Source organism: Phaseolus vulgaris, chromosome 2 (genome assembly GCF_051622355.1).
Source record: "Phaseolus vulgaris cultivar YP4 chromosome 2, ASM5162235v1, whole genome shotgun sequence".
In the NCBI taxonomy this organism is placed as follows: Eukaryota; Viridiplantae; Streptophyta; class Magnoliopsida; order Fabales; family Fabaceae; genus Phaseolus; species Phaseolus vulgaris.
This window is the reverse complement of record NC_143499.1, coordinates 49,925,821-49,941,070: the sequence shown is the minus strand read 5'-3', so window position 1 is coordinate 49,941,070 and position 15,250 is coordinate 49,925,821. Positions and strand designations below refer to the sequence as shown.

Genomic DNA, 15,250 nt, shown 5'->3' with positions numbered 1-15,250 from the left:
TGAAACATTCTTACACATAAATCTTTATTATCAATTCATAATTATACGATATAGATTCGCGTTCCAATATTCTAATTTTTAAAATTATATGTATTTTCGTGGTTAGTGTTCATGTCACAAGTGTCTATGCTGCATATGCATCTTGGAGACCAAAAGTCTCATTTCTATTTCTCACCACACTTTCTCTCTTAATATCTGAGTTGTGTTGACTTGTAATTGTGGTGGGAGTGGAAGATTTGACTGGTGCAACAATCAACCACGACTCTTCTCTGCTTCTAATTTCATCTTCATCATACCTTCTTCTGATTTTGTTGCTTAGGTTCTTGCTTCCAATTTCAATTTCAGAACCCCGCAGCAGCTTCTACTCCATTTTTCTACTGGTTTTTGTCTTTAATTATAGCTTTAAATTCCTCACCCCTATTTCTGCACAATCAACTACTGTCTGCACAATATGATATATTTTTTGCTTTTGCTTTTGTTATGCTTCTCGTTTTGTTGGGCAAAGAAACACTGTAAAATATTATTGAATAACTCTAAACTGTCACAGTTTCACCATCATTGAAAGAAAGTACTGTTATTGTGATCTTTATAAATAGAAAAAAATTGTATAGAAGCCTTGATGGGAAGCCACGGATTCAGCAATCACAATAATGGGCAGCAGCAACGGTTAGGCATAACAGAGCCTATCTCATTGGGTGGACCTACTGAATATGATGTGATCAAGACTCGTGAACTTGAGAAGGTTCCAATTTTCTTTAAATTTTTGAGCTTTTAAGTTGTTGTTACTGTGCTGAACATGGATTTCTGGATGTTCAGCACTTGCAAGATGCTGGCTTGTATGAGAATCAGGATGAGGCAGTTAGTAGGGAGGAAGTACTTGGAAGACTAGACCAGGTTGAATTTATTTTTGAATAGCACTTTTCAATCTGTGCTGTGTGATCCTATTAGATGATAAAAATCATCATAATATTTGATAAAATAGTTATAATTGATATGAAACAGTTCCTACCGAAAAGGTATTTATAACTGAAATCTAAAATATTATCTGAGATTATTTTTATATTTTTCATCATCTAATACCTATCAAGGAAACTGAACTGAGGATGTGCTGTTATAACGAGTTAGATTGTGAAAATTTGGGTCAAAACCATTAGTCGTGGGAAGGGACTAAATGAAGAACTGGTGCAAGAAGCAAATGCCAAGATTTTCACTTTTGGCTCATATCGACTTGGGGTATGAGGCTGCTTTATCTTTCAAATCTTTCCTTTTTTGCATGCACACTCATGCAGTGTACTTTAGGCATCTTTACACTCATCTTTGCACTATGTATCTATGTAACACACAAATACGAATACAAACATTAATACGACATGGATACAGATACGGACATTAATACGACATGGATACGGATATGCACTTCATGTAATATTTGAACATCTATAAACCAGGATTGTACTGTCATATATGACAAGAAGTTCCTGTAGATGAATTATGTTGTAATTATATCTTGTTTTATGTCGTTTTCAAAGAAAAATAATACTTTTACACTCTTTAAGAAATCTCACACACTTTACAGTCCACTTTCATAATATAGTAATACATATTAGATTTTAGTCAAAAAAGAAAGTAAATATTATTATTTTAAGCTTTCAATTCAAATGGGTGTTTTTTGGTGTATGTCAAAATATTGTTGAAAATTGTGAAAAAAAATGCAAATTTTAGTTACAGCTCTCAGTATATTTTACAGTTTTCATTCAACTTTTGTAGGTACATGGCCCTGGAGCAGATATAGACATTCTTTGTGTGGGGCCAAGATATGCATCCAGAGATGTATGATAATTTGTACCATTTTTTGGTTTAAGTATAGGTTTTTGAGGCTATATATTCCATCAGATAAACTGTTATTTGAGTTGGCCTTAGGAAGATTTCTTCGGCGAGCTGCATAAGATGCTATCTGAGATGACAGAAGTAACAGAGTTGCACCCTGTGCCTGATGCTCATGTACCAGTGATGAGGCTCAAGCTCAATGGCGTTTCAATAGATCTTCTATATGCAAAATTATCTTTGTGGGTCATTCCTGAAGTAAGTGATTTAAGCAAGATTAATAGGTTGAAGCTGTTTTTACATATTCTTTGGTTCTTAGTAATACTGGCTGCTGTTTGTGGGACAGAACTTGGATATATCACAGGAGTCAATATTACAAAATGCAGATGAGCAAACTGTCCGTAGTCTTAATGGTTGTAGAGTCACTGATCAGGTCTTGCGTTTGGTTCCAAATATTCAGGTGGTGCCTATAAATTTTAAAGAGTTTTTATGTTCAGCCTTTTTTGTCTTCCGTACTATGAGGTTCAAACACGTCTTTCATAGTCCGTGTTATAGATATGTATCGGACACCGACACTCGTAAGACACATATAAAACCAGTGAAGTGTCTAATTCAAAAAATATTTGTAAGATTTCTGATAATTCTAGCATGGTTCTAACACAATTTTAAAAATGAGAAATACATTAATTTTTTAAAAATTCAAATTTATTGTATAAACTTTTATTATGAATGTAAAAATAAGAACAAAGTCTTTTGAACCAGTCATGAAAAACATCTTTATGCTAAAAAAAACTAAAATATATTTGTACATATAAATCTTTATTATCAATTTATATAATTCATAATTTTATAATATATAGATCCGTGTTTCCGTATTCTATATTTTAGAGATTACATGTATCTTCGTGTTTGTACATATATCAGTGTCATGTTAGTATCTCTGATACATATTCCTTATCATTGTTTTTTTTTTTGAAGTGCAGAATTTTCGTACAACATTGAAGTGCATGAAGTTTTGGGCAAAGCATCGTGGTGTTTATTCGAATGTGTGACAGAGATCTTACTCTAGATTACTTGTTTGGTGTTCTTTCTCTGTTTTGGCTCCAACTTCTTCACTGTTATTTCAAAGACTCAATCAATACACTAATTGGTCTACTCTTGTTGGGTTGGTTTCAATTTGGTCCCATCTTTTGAGATCAACCCCATAACAATGGAAAGAATTAGTATATTATGCCTATTTCTAATGTTCTAATTACTCAGTTACTTAATGTGCAGGTTACAGGTTTTCTTGGTGGTATAAACTGGGCATTGCTTGTTGCACTAATATGTCAGCTATTTCCTAATGCAGTTCCCAATATGTTAGTGTCTCGATTCTTCAGAGTATATACCAAGTGGCGTTGGCCAAATCCAGTAATGCTTTGTGGCATTGAAGAGGGATCACTTGGCCTTCAAGTTTGGGATCCTAGAAGATATCCCAAGGATAGATCCCATCTAATGCCAATAATTACTCCTGCTTATCCTTGCATGAACTCTAGCTACAATGTGTCCTCAAGCACATTGCGTATTATCATGAAGGAATTTCATAGGGGAAATGAAATATGTGAGGTATGGTGCTATGAGTTGGCTTTATGTTCTTTTTGTTAAAAATCTGATGTCGATTAGAGATTATGAGATTTCATAGTATATAAATGTAGACAAACCTTATTTTATAAATTGGTTTTATGAGATTGAGTTAGACTTAAAGTTCACTTCTTAATATGGTATCAAAATCATTAAAATTGTTTGTTGGGATTATCAGGTCACCCGTTATCGTACCACCCATAATATATAATCACACATACGAGTTATTAGATTTTATGAGGTTGAGTTAAGCTTAATGGTGTAATCTTCATTAAGCTGTTCATTTTCTTGCATTTTGACAATCTCACCACTACTTTTTCTTAACAATGATTTTTCTTACTGTGATATTTGAGTGGCTTAATGCTATGCCTCTCATATTTGTAGGCTATGGAGGCTAACAAGGCTGATTTGGGACACTCTTTTTGAGCCTCATCCCTTTTTTGAAGCTTATAAGAATTATTTGCAGATAGACATATCAGCAGAGAATGCTCACGATCTCAGAAAATGGAAAGGGTGGGTTGAGTCTCGTCTGCGCCACTTGACATTGAAAGTATGCCATTGTTCATTGTTTTTTGTTTCACATATTTTTTCCGAAAAATGTTACTTTTGACATCTATAAATGGAAAGATACCCGTTTATAACTATGATTTGTTCAAGATACCAGTTGTACAACTGTGATTTGTCCGAGATACTCAGTTTAAAATTGTGATTTATCGAGTACAATTCTAAAATTGGTTCATTTCAGCAAAAGAATATTTCTTCATCCAGTTGTAATATGTTACAGGATTTTCAATGTATCAACACTCATTTAACTTAACTGTTGTCTAAACATTTAGATTGAGAGGCACACCTATGACATGCTTCAGTGTCATCCACATCCTGGTGACTTTCCTGACAAATCCAGACCTTACCACTGCTCCTACTTCATGGGACTGCAACGTAAGCAAGGTGTTCCTCTGAGTGGTGCTCAGAAGTTTGATATAAGAACAACTGTTGAAGAATTTAAGCATTCTGTGAACATGTACACTCTATGGAAACCTGGAATGGATGTGCATGTCTCCCATGTGAAACGTGATAGTATACCCTCCTTCGTTTTTCCTGGTGCTGTTAGACCTTCACACCCATCTAAAGTAACTTGGCACAGTAAGAGGAGTTCAGAATTAAGTACTTTTGGCCATGCTCATGCAGAAGAGTCTGAAGAAGGTAAAGTTTTTGTATTGGGAGGAAATGGTGATAGGAAGAGAAAAGTAGGTGAAGATAGTGTGGATAGCTTGAGAAGTTCGAAGTCCCTTGCATCTTTGTCTCCCTGCAGCAGGGAAGTTGATGAAGATGGAAATCCTGATAGCATTGGTAGTTGTTGGTATGAGAAATGTGATGACTCAGAAATGAATGGTAGTGGTGAAGAACAGGGTGAGAAACCTGATTTGGAAGATGGTGAAAAGGTAGCCATTGAGAAGATTAAGTGTGGTTCATGTGATTCACTTGCACAGCATGTCTTTTCAGAGGAACCTGATGAGCTCACACCACCATTATTAACTGGGATGCCTGCACCTGTGCCACAGAAGAAGCCCCTTATCAGGTAAACTGTAGCTTGATCAAATTATATATATATATATATATATATATATATATATATATATCATTAAAAAATCATTTAATAAAAACTAATTTTAGAGATAATAATAATTAGTCATTATATTAACTAGATTAAATATCATTTTATAAACTAAAAACATTATTGATATCTAAAATAGTTTCTATTATTAATAAAAATTGATAAAATAGTTTTTAAATTGGTTTCTAACTATTTGCTATCAAAGTTTTAGTTATTAACTACTTATATTCTAAAATAGATTTTTAGTGATTAATTTAAAATTTAAAATATTAGTAGAAAAAACTTTGATAACTAATTTAGATATCAATTTATAAGCCATTTTATAATATTTTATTAATAATAGAAATCATCAATAATTTTTTAATCTTTAAATTAATATGTAATTTAGTTAACATAGTGATTAATTATTTTAATATCTATATTTGATTATTATTTAATGATTTTTTTTAAGTATATATATATAATTTTAGTTTTAAATCTTTTAAAAGTAATAAATTATGTCTCTTTTTTAACTTTGATCTTGTAATGTGATTACAATTTTAAAAGTTAAATTAATTATTAATTAAATCTTGATAAAAATAATTAAATATTAATTAAATTAGATGATATTTTGATTTTATTGGTATAATTGATTAATTGAATTGGTTAGTTATGATAAGAATTCTTAAAAAGTTATGATAAAGATGAATTGTGTTATTATTGAATATTTAAATTGACATTTTCATTCTCATCTTCTTAAGTTTTCTTTTTCAATTATGTAGTGCTTTACATTTCCAATCGCTTAAACCCTCAAATGTAGAGTTTCTACATGAAAAGTATTAAAGATGAAATAATATGCATGTATAGTATAAGAATCGACTAATAAATTTTAGAGAAAACTTATAAGTTTTGGTTTCAAGAAAAATATTGAAAAATCATAATGTATAGATAGAGCTTCATTAACACTTCTTAGGGAGAAAAATAAAAATGAAAAGTAAAATTATTTCTGTATTAGTTAAAATGAATTTATGAAACTTATTTTATATTAACTTCTCCAAAAGTATAATTTTAAATTGTGTAAAAGCTAATTTTAATTACTTTATTTATTTATTTTTCTAAACCTAGGTTTTTCAAAAGAGTGCTTATTTTTCTTTGTGTGATCTGCGTGAAATTTAGGTGGTTAACTATTATTTTTTCTTATTTACAGGTTGAAGTTCACCTCTTTAGGGAAAGCTGGTGATTGAAGTCTACCTTCTTATAAAAAGTTGGTGATTGAAGTTCATTATACTACATAGAACAAACGGTTGGAGATCCCATATCGACTAGAGATTAAAGTCTTTCATTGTATATAAGTGAGTGCAAACCTCAACCCTATGAGTCGGTTTTATGGGGGTATCACACCGATACCAAAATAATTAGTTGCAATAGTAATGTTTAACTACCAATTATTTAGTTTCTAAATTTAGTAGCAAAAACTTTGGTTGCTAATTAAATACCAATTTATAAACTATTTAACAATTATAAAAATTAATTTAGAAACCATTTTTTTTTAAAATTATGATTTTCTTGTAGTGAAAGATTTATGTGCACAAGTATGTTTTAGTTTTTTTAACAGAAAATATTTCTCATGATTGATTCAAAAGGATTTATTCCTTATTTTCATAATCATATTATAAATTTATACAATAAATTTAATTTTTTAGAAAATTAATGTATTTTTTTAAAATTATGTTAGAACTAGAATTTTCAGAAATCCAACAAATATTTTTTGAATTTGACATTTCACTAATCCATGTCCTACGAAGTGTCATATGAGTGTCGATGTCTGATACGTGTGCTCGACACTCCAAGTCTCATAGGTTGTGACACGCTTCAAGACTTTTCTACTCTTGATAATACATATAGATATTAGTAAATAAATTGGTATAAAAAATAAAAAATTGTTTTTGTTCTTACAAGGTTGAGATCCTAATAGAGTGACTCCTTTTGTCTTCGTCTTTCAGGTGTGGTGGTCTCATGTTGGTTCTTCCTTTCTCCAAACCGAATGGGATACATGCTAAGACACTTCGATGATCAAGTCAGTCTGAGTACAATATGCAAGTGAGTTGAGAGTGAAAAATTACCTTTGGTATAGGAGTCTCCTCTAATATTTATTCTTTTTAAATGGGTGACTTGCATATGAGCCCAACTGTGCCTTCATCATAATTTACTATTAAGTATAATTTAATTACTATTAATTATAAATTTATAGGTTATGTTCGAATTAGAAAATTATTCGACCTTCTCAACTTAGAAGAGAGATTTGATTTCTGGACAATCCAATAGTCCAGTTTCTATTGTGACGGATATAATCACACTAAAATCAAATGTCTCATTAATTATTAGACGATAACTTCTAACATTAAACAAATTCTAAACTAAATTTAATATTTTGATGAATCATGATTTAATTATTCAATCAATAAAATTTATATTTTCTCCCATTTTATTTTATATGCTGTATTGTTAATATTTTTCACACTGTTTATTAACCCTGGTATTATTTAAATAGGCCCATTTCATAAAGTAATTTATTATAATTTATAAAAAATCTTTTAAAATTTTCTATTAAAACTACAGTTAGTTAATAATAAATAATTATTTAAATTAAGAATCATTTATCAAACTTTCCTAATAAATCTATTTTTTAATTATTCCTACTCATAGATAAATTTCACATTAATTTTTTATAGTAACAATTTTAAATTAAATAATAATAACAATTATTAATTAATTCATTTAATATTAATTCTTATTAAATATTTTTATTAGTTAACAACTTTGAATATGACTTTTATTTATTATTAAAAGTTAATTATTTATGAAGAACTTAATAATTTATACCAATAATACACTGTCAGGGTGTCCATTAGATCATGCATAGAGATAAAATTAATTTATTCCCTATGTCACTCACCACATTCATGTACTATTTAATTCAACATTAAAGTCAATGATGTGTTTGTTATATTGGTATAATTACCTAATTTTTTTAATTTTTATTAAATAGTTTTCTTAATAAAAAAATTATTATATTTAATTAATTTTTATAAAGACCATTCTTCTACAACTCAAAAAAGAAATAAAGACACTACAAGAAAATCATGAAATAGAAACTAATTTTTAGAGACCAAAATAATTAGTTACAATGGGAACTAAAATAGAGACCATTTTAGAAACTAAAAAGAAAATTGGTTTCTAAATTAGTTTCTATTATTTTCTATTATTGTTAAATAGTTTCTAAATTGGTATCTAATTAGCAACCAATGTTTTTGCTACCAAATTTAGAAACTAAATAATTGGTAGTTAAAATCTTAGTTGCTAATTAGATACTAATTTAGAAACTATTTAACAATAATATAAAATAATAGAAACTAATATAGAAACCAAATTTCTTTTTAGTTTCTAAAATGGTCTATAATTTAGTTACTATTACAACTAATTATTTTGGTTTCTACAAATTGGTTTCTATTTCATGATTTTCTTGTAGTGATAGGATGAATATTGGAATAACATCCACTTGCAAACAAAGGCACTAGAAGGTGTAGGATTCTCAAGATTTTGAATAACATTTTTGTATTAAAAATGTTTTAATTAAAAATAATAAAAAATCATCTAATTAATTGTACACATAAATAATTATTTTCTCCAAGTAATTTTTTTTAATTATATACTAGAAATAAAAGTCAAGAATGCTTATTTTATGTAAAATATATAATAAATAACAGACTGATTAAAAACTATAATTTTTTGTTATTATTGTTCAGTACTAATATAGTTTATATATTTCTTTTTTTCTCCAATCCACTAAAATTGTAACAAAACATCAACTCTTAAAACAGATAATATCTTAAATAACACAATTGATTTTATCAATGATTTCCCTAACAGTGATTGAGTTAGCGATATTATATTTCCAACTTGAGGTCGAAACATATATTATATATTTCACCCTAAATAATTTTAGTTTGCAACTTCTAACAAATTTTCTCCATTGGTGGATGCACCTATCAAGTGTGAAGCGTGAAGAGGTGTGAGTGGACACAGGTGTGTGAGGACAACAGCATCATGATTCATGTGGCCACACACTTTCTCACATTTGATCTCTTATGTTAGATTCAGACCCATCTGTGGCCATTCAATGAATCACTGTTACTTTTTTACTTCCATCCTTTTTGCTTGGTGAAAATTAATGAGTTTTGTAATGAGATGATCATGTGCACTTTCTTTCACCCTTTTGATTTCTGTTTAAGACCAGACATTTAGATATACTCACGATTCCTTCATTATCAGAAGCCTTTTCTGTTCCAAAAACCTCGTACCAAAGCAAGTGTTTGTCGGCGGCATGGAGAAGGAGCAGTTTGAGCTTGTGCTGGTGCCGTTGGGTCTGTTGGTGTTCCTCATGTACCATATATGGCTTGTCTATTCCATCGTACACAACCCTCTTCGAACTGTTATTGGCCTTAATGCTGAGTCTCGCCATCAGTGGGTTTTTGCCATGATGAGTGTGAGTGTTTTACATCATCACTTTTTCTCTCTCTCTTTCAATTCATAGCTGCTACTATAAGTTTATGCTTTGAATATGTGGTTGCAAAGTTTTGATTGCAAAGGATGACCACACCACACAGTTGGGTCATTGATGGTTTTTGGAAAAGTTGTTTCTTTTGGATAAAATCAGTGTTGTCCTTACTGTTCATTGATTACAAAGTACTTGTTTCTATCCATTTCATAACTGTGTGGTGTCTCTTTCAATTCATAACTGCTACTATAAGTTTATGCTTTGAACATGTGGTTACAGAGTTTTGATTACAAAGGATGACCACACCACACAGTTGGGTCAATCATAGTTTTTGGAAAAGATGTTTCTTTTGGATAAAATCAGTTTTTCCTTACTGTTCATCAACCATCCCTACTATGGAGAACTAAAGTTCAGATATTTACTGGAAAATATGTAAACAATTAAATGCTTGTCAACATTTAGGACAGGATTGTTTTTGAAGATGATGCGTTTAGAACAGAAAATCATCCAGTTATGTGCTTCAGAACTGATCATTTAAGTTGTGACTTACTCACTTGATTCTGTGATTTTCTTGTTTTATGAAATGTTGGGTGTTCAATTCTGAATAGAAGCCCAGGTGTTTGAATTAATGTCCTCCTTTGTGGTGAGGCTTTTGTCGTTTGATATGAAATTGGCAATCCAACTTGAAGTTTACTGTTTCATTGTTATTACTGAGGAATTCAAACTATTTTCTGGCCCATTGTGTAGTTTGTGTGAGTTGTTTGGTTTGGTGATTGAAAGGTATTGTGTTGGAGTATTTGTTTTTGGCTCTTGACTTATTAGAGGTTTTGAGCATTATGTAATTATATATAAGGGTTGGAATATTACTCGAGTATTACATTTTATTTTATTTATTTATTGATGAGAAAAAAAAAGAAAAACTGAGGAATCCAAACTAGTTATTTTTATGATGATTCTAGCAGGGGATTTTTCCTCTTTCTTGTTGAGTCAAGTGCAGCAGCATATTTCTTATTTCTCCTTCCACACTATTTTTCACTCCAACCAAGCATATCCTATGTTTCTTCCCATTTGGCTCTTTTTGTTCTTGTTTTTCTCTCAATTCTCTCTTGTTATCTTCAAGGTTAGAAAGCTTTCTTGTTTGACTCCACTACTGTTAATTTGAAATGGTCAAAGCATCAAGTTGTGAAACTGAAAGAGATGGCAGAAAGTTAATAATAATAAAATCATGAAACAACTGCTACCATTTGTTTTTATACACTTCCCTTACACGAGGCCATGCTTTTGGCATACATTTAATTGCATTGATAGTGTAAAAAAATCAGAAGAAGACTCAACTTAAGAATTCAACAGAGTTAAGCAATCCCTTGTTGTTGTGTTATTGTCCTTTCCTTACAACATAGTAAAGGGTTTGTCTTTGACAAAATATCCTTACTGCTTGTGCTGACAGATGATTGTTGTTATTTAAGATGTCAGTCTATCTGAAATGTCAAGTTGCATAGTGATGTCTAACATGAAAGTTTTTATAAAAAAATTACCTGCTAATGTATATTTGGTTGAGATAGCCTTTTGAGGCTCTAATTTCCTGAGACATTCACTGTCTTCTACTTCCATTCCTTTTCCCATAAAATATCAGTCTTAGAAGCTATGAAAATGAGTTATGGAATTGATTGTGTTGGTATATTTTCAGGAACCGATGAAGAATGGGGTTTTGGCAGTGCAAACTATTCGCAACAATATCATGGCATCTACTCTTCTATCTACAACAGCCATCACACTCAGTTCACTGATTGGTATTTTTGCTAGCAGTACCTGGACTGATGACACCTCTTCCACACCTTTCGGTCATAGTTCAATCAAACACATTTCTGTCACCATTTGCTTCCTCATTGCATTCTTATGCAATGTGCAGTCCATAAGATACTATTGCCATGTGAGTTTCTTGATCACTGCACCAACACTCAGAGACAAAAGGGAGTATATGGAATACATTGCTGTGACTTTGAATCGTGGGAGCCATGCTTGGTCTATTGGACTTCGAGCATTTTACCTGTCATTTGCATTCTTCCTCTGGATCTATGGGCCCATAGCCATGTTTGCATGCTGCTGCTTGACGTGTCTTGTTCTGTTCTTCTTGGATACAACAGCTAAAATCACAAGGAATATTATTCATAGTAACTCATTCAGGAAAGAGAGGGGAACCCATGATGTAGAGTCTTCTGTGGAACCTGATTATCATCCTTTACCTGCTAACAATTTGTATCAAAACTCAGATGTCAATCATGTATGATATGAGTACTTATAGATGTAACAAATTTGTATGTTCCAATTGAGATATATGAACATGTGCCAGAGTTGTGAGAATGATTGAATGAGTACTAGGTAGTCATTTTTGTTTACTGGTAGTAGAGTTCATTTTCGTGGTCTTTGTGTTAGTTACATTTCACTTCCTTGGGATGAACTTACACTCATGTACCTACTTACAATTGTCCCAATCATTTTTTTCTGTACAATTCAATCTCTCACTCGCCTACAACAAAATGTATAATGAAAAAGTATAGACAATTTGATTAGTTATTGTACCGGTTCGTACGGGAAATCCAGCGGTTGGTCAAGAACGACTAACACAACTAAATTCATTATGTCAAAGCATAAGATTAACAAAACTAATCAGTGGTCAAACATTAGATAATACACTCTTAATCATGATCCAAAATCCTAATCCGGCCCACTAATAAAGGGTATATGATAATCATATAAATAGGCACAAATTCCAAGTATTAGGCACGTCGTCATTCAGTACTAATAGCACTGATTGTCAAATACCGAAATCTCACTTGAACGTCAGAGTGCTTTTTACAGGTATCATCCGAGCTTGGTTTTCATGAAAACAAGGAGTAAAGAAGTGAAAGGAGAGCACAAAGACGGTTTTAAGAAGAGGTAAAGATAAAGCGACCGAGAAAGAAGACAATCGTTTTCTTGGTTCTAACTTTCTAGAATAGAATAGTTATGATTCATAAAAGGACCTTAGATAACTAGACTGTATTTTGTCAAGTTGTCGCCACATGGACCATATGACAGCAAACCAAAAGCTGCCATAAATTCTTGAGTTTCCTTTCTCATCAAACCATATGCTGCTAATAGAAAGAAGACCAAAAAAGAAGTAAAAGAACAATTGATGAAAAGATGTTAAAGTGTTTGTTTTAAAAGAGAAACAACAAGAACAGTCCATCTGCTTGTGTTGGAAACTTTGTTCAAACTAAGATGACCTACAGAGGACAGCTGTTAATACTTAATTGTAATTTGTAATATTATATTTATGATGATTCATGCATCACTGAGCACACTAAGACGTATTTTGGATAAATTAAAACACTACATGGACAGGAATGAATTAAACTAAAAGTTGAAATCAAAATTGATGGTAATCAATATTTTATATAAAATTTTATTTAAATTAATTTTTTTATATATTATTTAATTTATTAAACTATATTTGATATTTACTTTATTTTGTTGAATGTTAAAATTTTATTTCAATTTTATTATTTTTTATTATCCAAAAAGTGATATAATGACTATAATCAAATAAATAGATTTAAAATAAAAATTTATAAAAATTAAATTAAATTAAAAAATGATAAATTAGTATCAATCTATTCTATGATTAAAAGTTATCAATTTTAGCTCGTATAACTTTAACCAGTCAACCTGATCCGTCTTGATTTTTACGAACCAATAACATATCGAACTAAATCAACCCGTTTGACATCACTAATGATTGTTAGAAAAAGTTAATTTTTGAAATTATAAAAAACAAAGTGAAATAGAAGATGTCAAGTAGTTATATAAGGTGGTTGAATATTTCGTATATTATTATTCTACATTGGTAAATAAATTGACCTAATAGAATAGAACCATTAGACCAATATAAAAATATAGGTCAACATCACATAAGCTAAATTAAGTTTTAATGCAAGCTTAGACCAATATAAAAATATAGGTTAACATCATATAAAAATAAGTTATCTCAGAGAAAATGAATTTAATTTTGATGACGCACGCAGAGCTTTGATTTGCAGAATTAACAAAAAAATTGGTCGTCTCTTGACTCTTCATCTTCTTGTGGAAGCGAGGATTAGCTCATAGTTCATCCGAAGGCACTACAGAGAGTTGTGAAGAAGTTGATTTCTGGAATCGTTCTTGAAACTGTTTGATGAAATGTTTATTCGGAATTGGCACTTTAACGAAGCTCGAGTCTTTGAAACATCTTGATGTTGGAAACAATTAACTCATTTTTCTCTTCCTAGGCATTAGATAGCTTGAACTTTATTATATGAGTTTGAGTTTATTTTCGGCTACTGGACGTGGATCAACTTTCGATTTTTGGATATAAGATCACTCTCAGATGGATGTGTATATCTATAAGAGATACTGATTATAAAGTCAGAATCAATTTATTCAATTATCAGATAAAATTACTCTACTATTAAATCACTTATTTATAATGATTGTCGTTGAACTTTAACTTTATTAGACTTTTATTTTTCATACAACTATAATTGTAGTGTTTTGTACTTATTTATTAAACTTTGATATAGTGTTATTTTATTTTATTATTTATTTATATTCTTATAACTTTCAGTATTTTAACTGTCTTTTGATGTGGGGGTGGTGGTTATAGACAAAACCACTTCGTTTTCCTCTGTTTCAACTTTCTTGGAACCCATCTAAGATTACCTACACATGGCAACTTTCAATTACTTAATTGTAAGTAATTTGTAATGTTATGTTTACGATGATTCATGCATCACTGAGGGATTAGTGCCTTTGGCTACGTGTAATCCACACACTTTAAACTTTTTAGACAACTTAAAATACTACAAGGAAGTTATCTAAACCACCACATCATTCACTATGCTCATCAAATAAGTTATTTCTCTGGTTGTTCTATTTTTTTTTCTTATTATTACTATGGTTTTTTAATTTTAATCCATTATTAAGTCTCATTCTCATTAGTTTATGGAATAAAAATATGAATAACGGTATAATAAGTGTCTTTTAGGGTTGTTATAATAAATAAGAAAATAATCAAATTGTTAAACTATGTATTTTAATTATTACCAACTAATCTTATTTAAAGATGAGAAACTAATTTTGACAGACGGTGTTCTTCCTAAAAAGCACATAGAAACAGTTTTGAACAGTTTCCAGTGATAACAAAAGCAACAAAAGAGGATTTCTCCAATTGGACCTGACACCATGGAATGAATAGCATATTATCTCTATCTCAATTTCAGTTCTTTTTTAGTTTCTTTAGCTAAATTAGTCAAATCAAATCATTACAGATTTTACATCAAGATTAGTAATTTTATAGTATATATATAAATGGGTGCAAAATCTCATCTTCTAAACTGATTTTATGAGATTGAATTAAGTTTAAAATTTACTTCTAAATATGATATCAAAATTATTTTAAATCTATCTTAACGATCTCATCTTCTAAACTGATTTTATGAGATTGAATTAAGTTTAAAATTTACTTCTAAATATGATATCAAAATTATTTTAAATCTATCTTAACGATTATTTATTAATTTTATCAGATCACCAGCTATCGAACACAGCAGTCTCGTAATTAATCTTATAATCACCAG

The 15,250-nt window shown here is 30.3% G+C and overlaps 2 protein-coding genes across 4 annotated transcripts; both read left to right on the top strand.

Moving 5' to 3' along the window:
- Nucleotides 1-116: 116 nt before the first annotated feature.
- LOC137813000 (nuclear poly(A) polymerase 1) lies at nt 117-6,499 on the top strand. The gene is given in 12 exon segments (XM_090299308.1): nt 117-742; nt 817-894; nt 1,126-1,233; nt 1,768-1,830; nt 1,921-2,082; nt 2,171-2,284; nt 2,808-2,870; nt 3,100-3,429; nt 3,829-3,852; nt 3,854-3,994; nt 4,281-5,023; nt 6,246-6,499. Coding segments are annotated over 12 exon segments (1,986 nt in total). The 5' UTR covers nt 117-619; the 3' UTR covers nt 6,283-6,499.
- LOC137812999 (uncharacterized) lies at nt 6,253-11,957 on the top strand. Of its 3 annotated transcripts, XM_090299309.1 has the most exons (4): nt 6,253-6,390; nt 7,042-7,138; nt 9,371-9,584; nt 11,284-11,957. In XM_090299309.1, the coding sequence occupies exons 2-4, from the start codon at nt 7,083-7,085 to the stop codon at nt 11,881-11,883; spliced, it is 870 nt and encodes a 289-aa protein (XP_090155435.1). In that variant the 5' UTR covers nt 6,253-6,390; nt 7,042-7,082; the 3' UTR covers nt 11,884-11,957. The 3 variants fall into 3 exon arrangements, with proteins under 3 accessions (XP_090155435.1, XP_068471374.2, XP_090155436.1); XM_068615273.2 differs by lacking the exons at nt 6,253-6,390; nt 7,042-7,138 and adding an exon at nt 9,037-9,124; XM_090299310.1 differs by lacking the exons at nt 6,253-6,390; nt 7,042-7,138 and adding an exon at nt 9,059-9,124 and having other exon boundaries at nt 9,374-9,584.
- The last annotated feature ends 3,293 nt before the right edge of the window (nt 11,958-15,250 follow it).

What these genes read in the sequence shown, in the direction of transcription:
- LOC137812999 (XM_090299309.1), top strand. Translation starts at nt 7,083, where the DNA reads ATGGGATACATGCTAAGACACTTCGATGATCAAGTCAGTCTGAGTACA. An exon ending in AGTCTGAGTACAATATGCAA is followed by an intron (nt 7,139 to 9,370) that starts GTGAGTTGAGAG and finishes CTTCATTATCAG; the next exon opens with AAGCCTTTTCTGTTCCAAAA. An exon ending in GGGTTTTTGCCATGATGAGT is followed by an intron (nt 9,585 to 11,283) that starts GTGAGTGTTTTA and finishes GTATATTTTCAG; the next exon opens with GAACCGATGAAGAATGGGGT.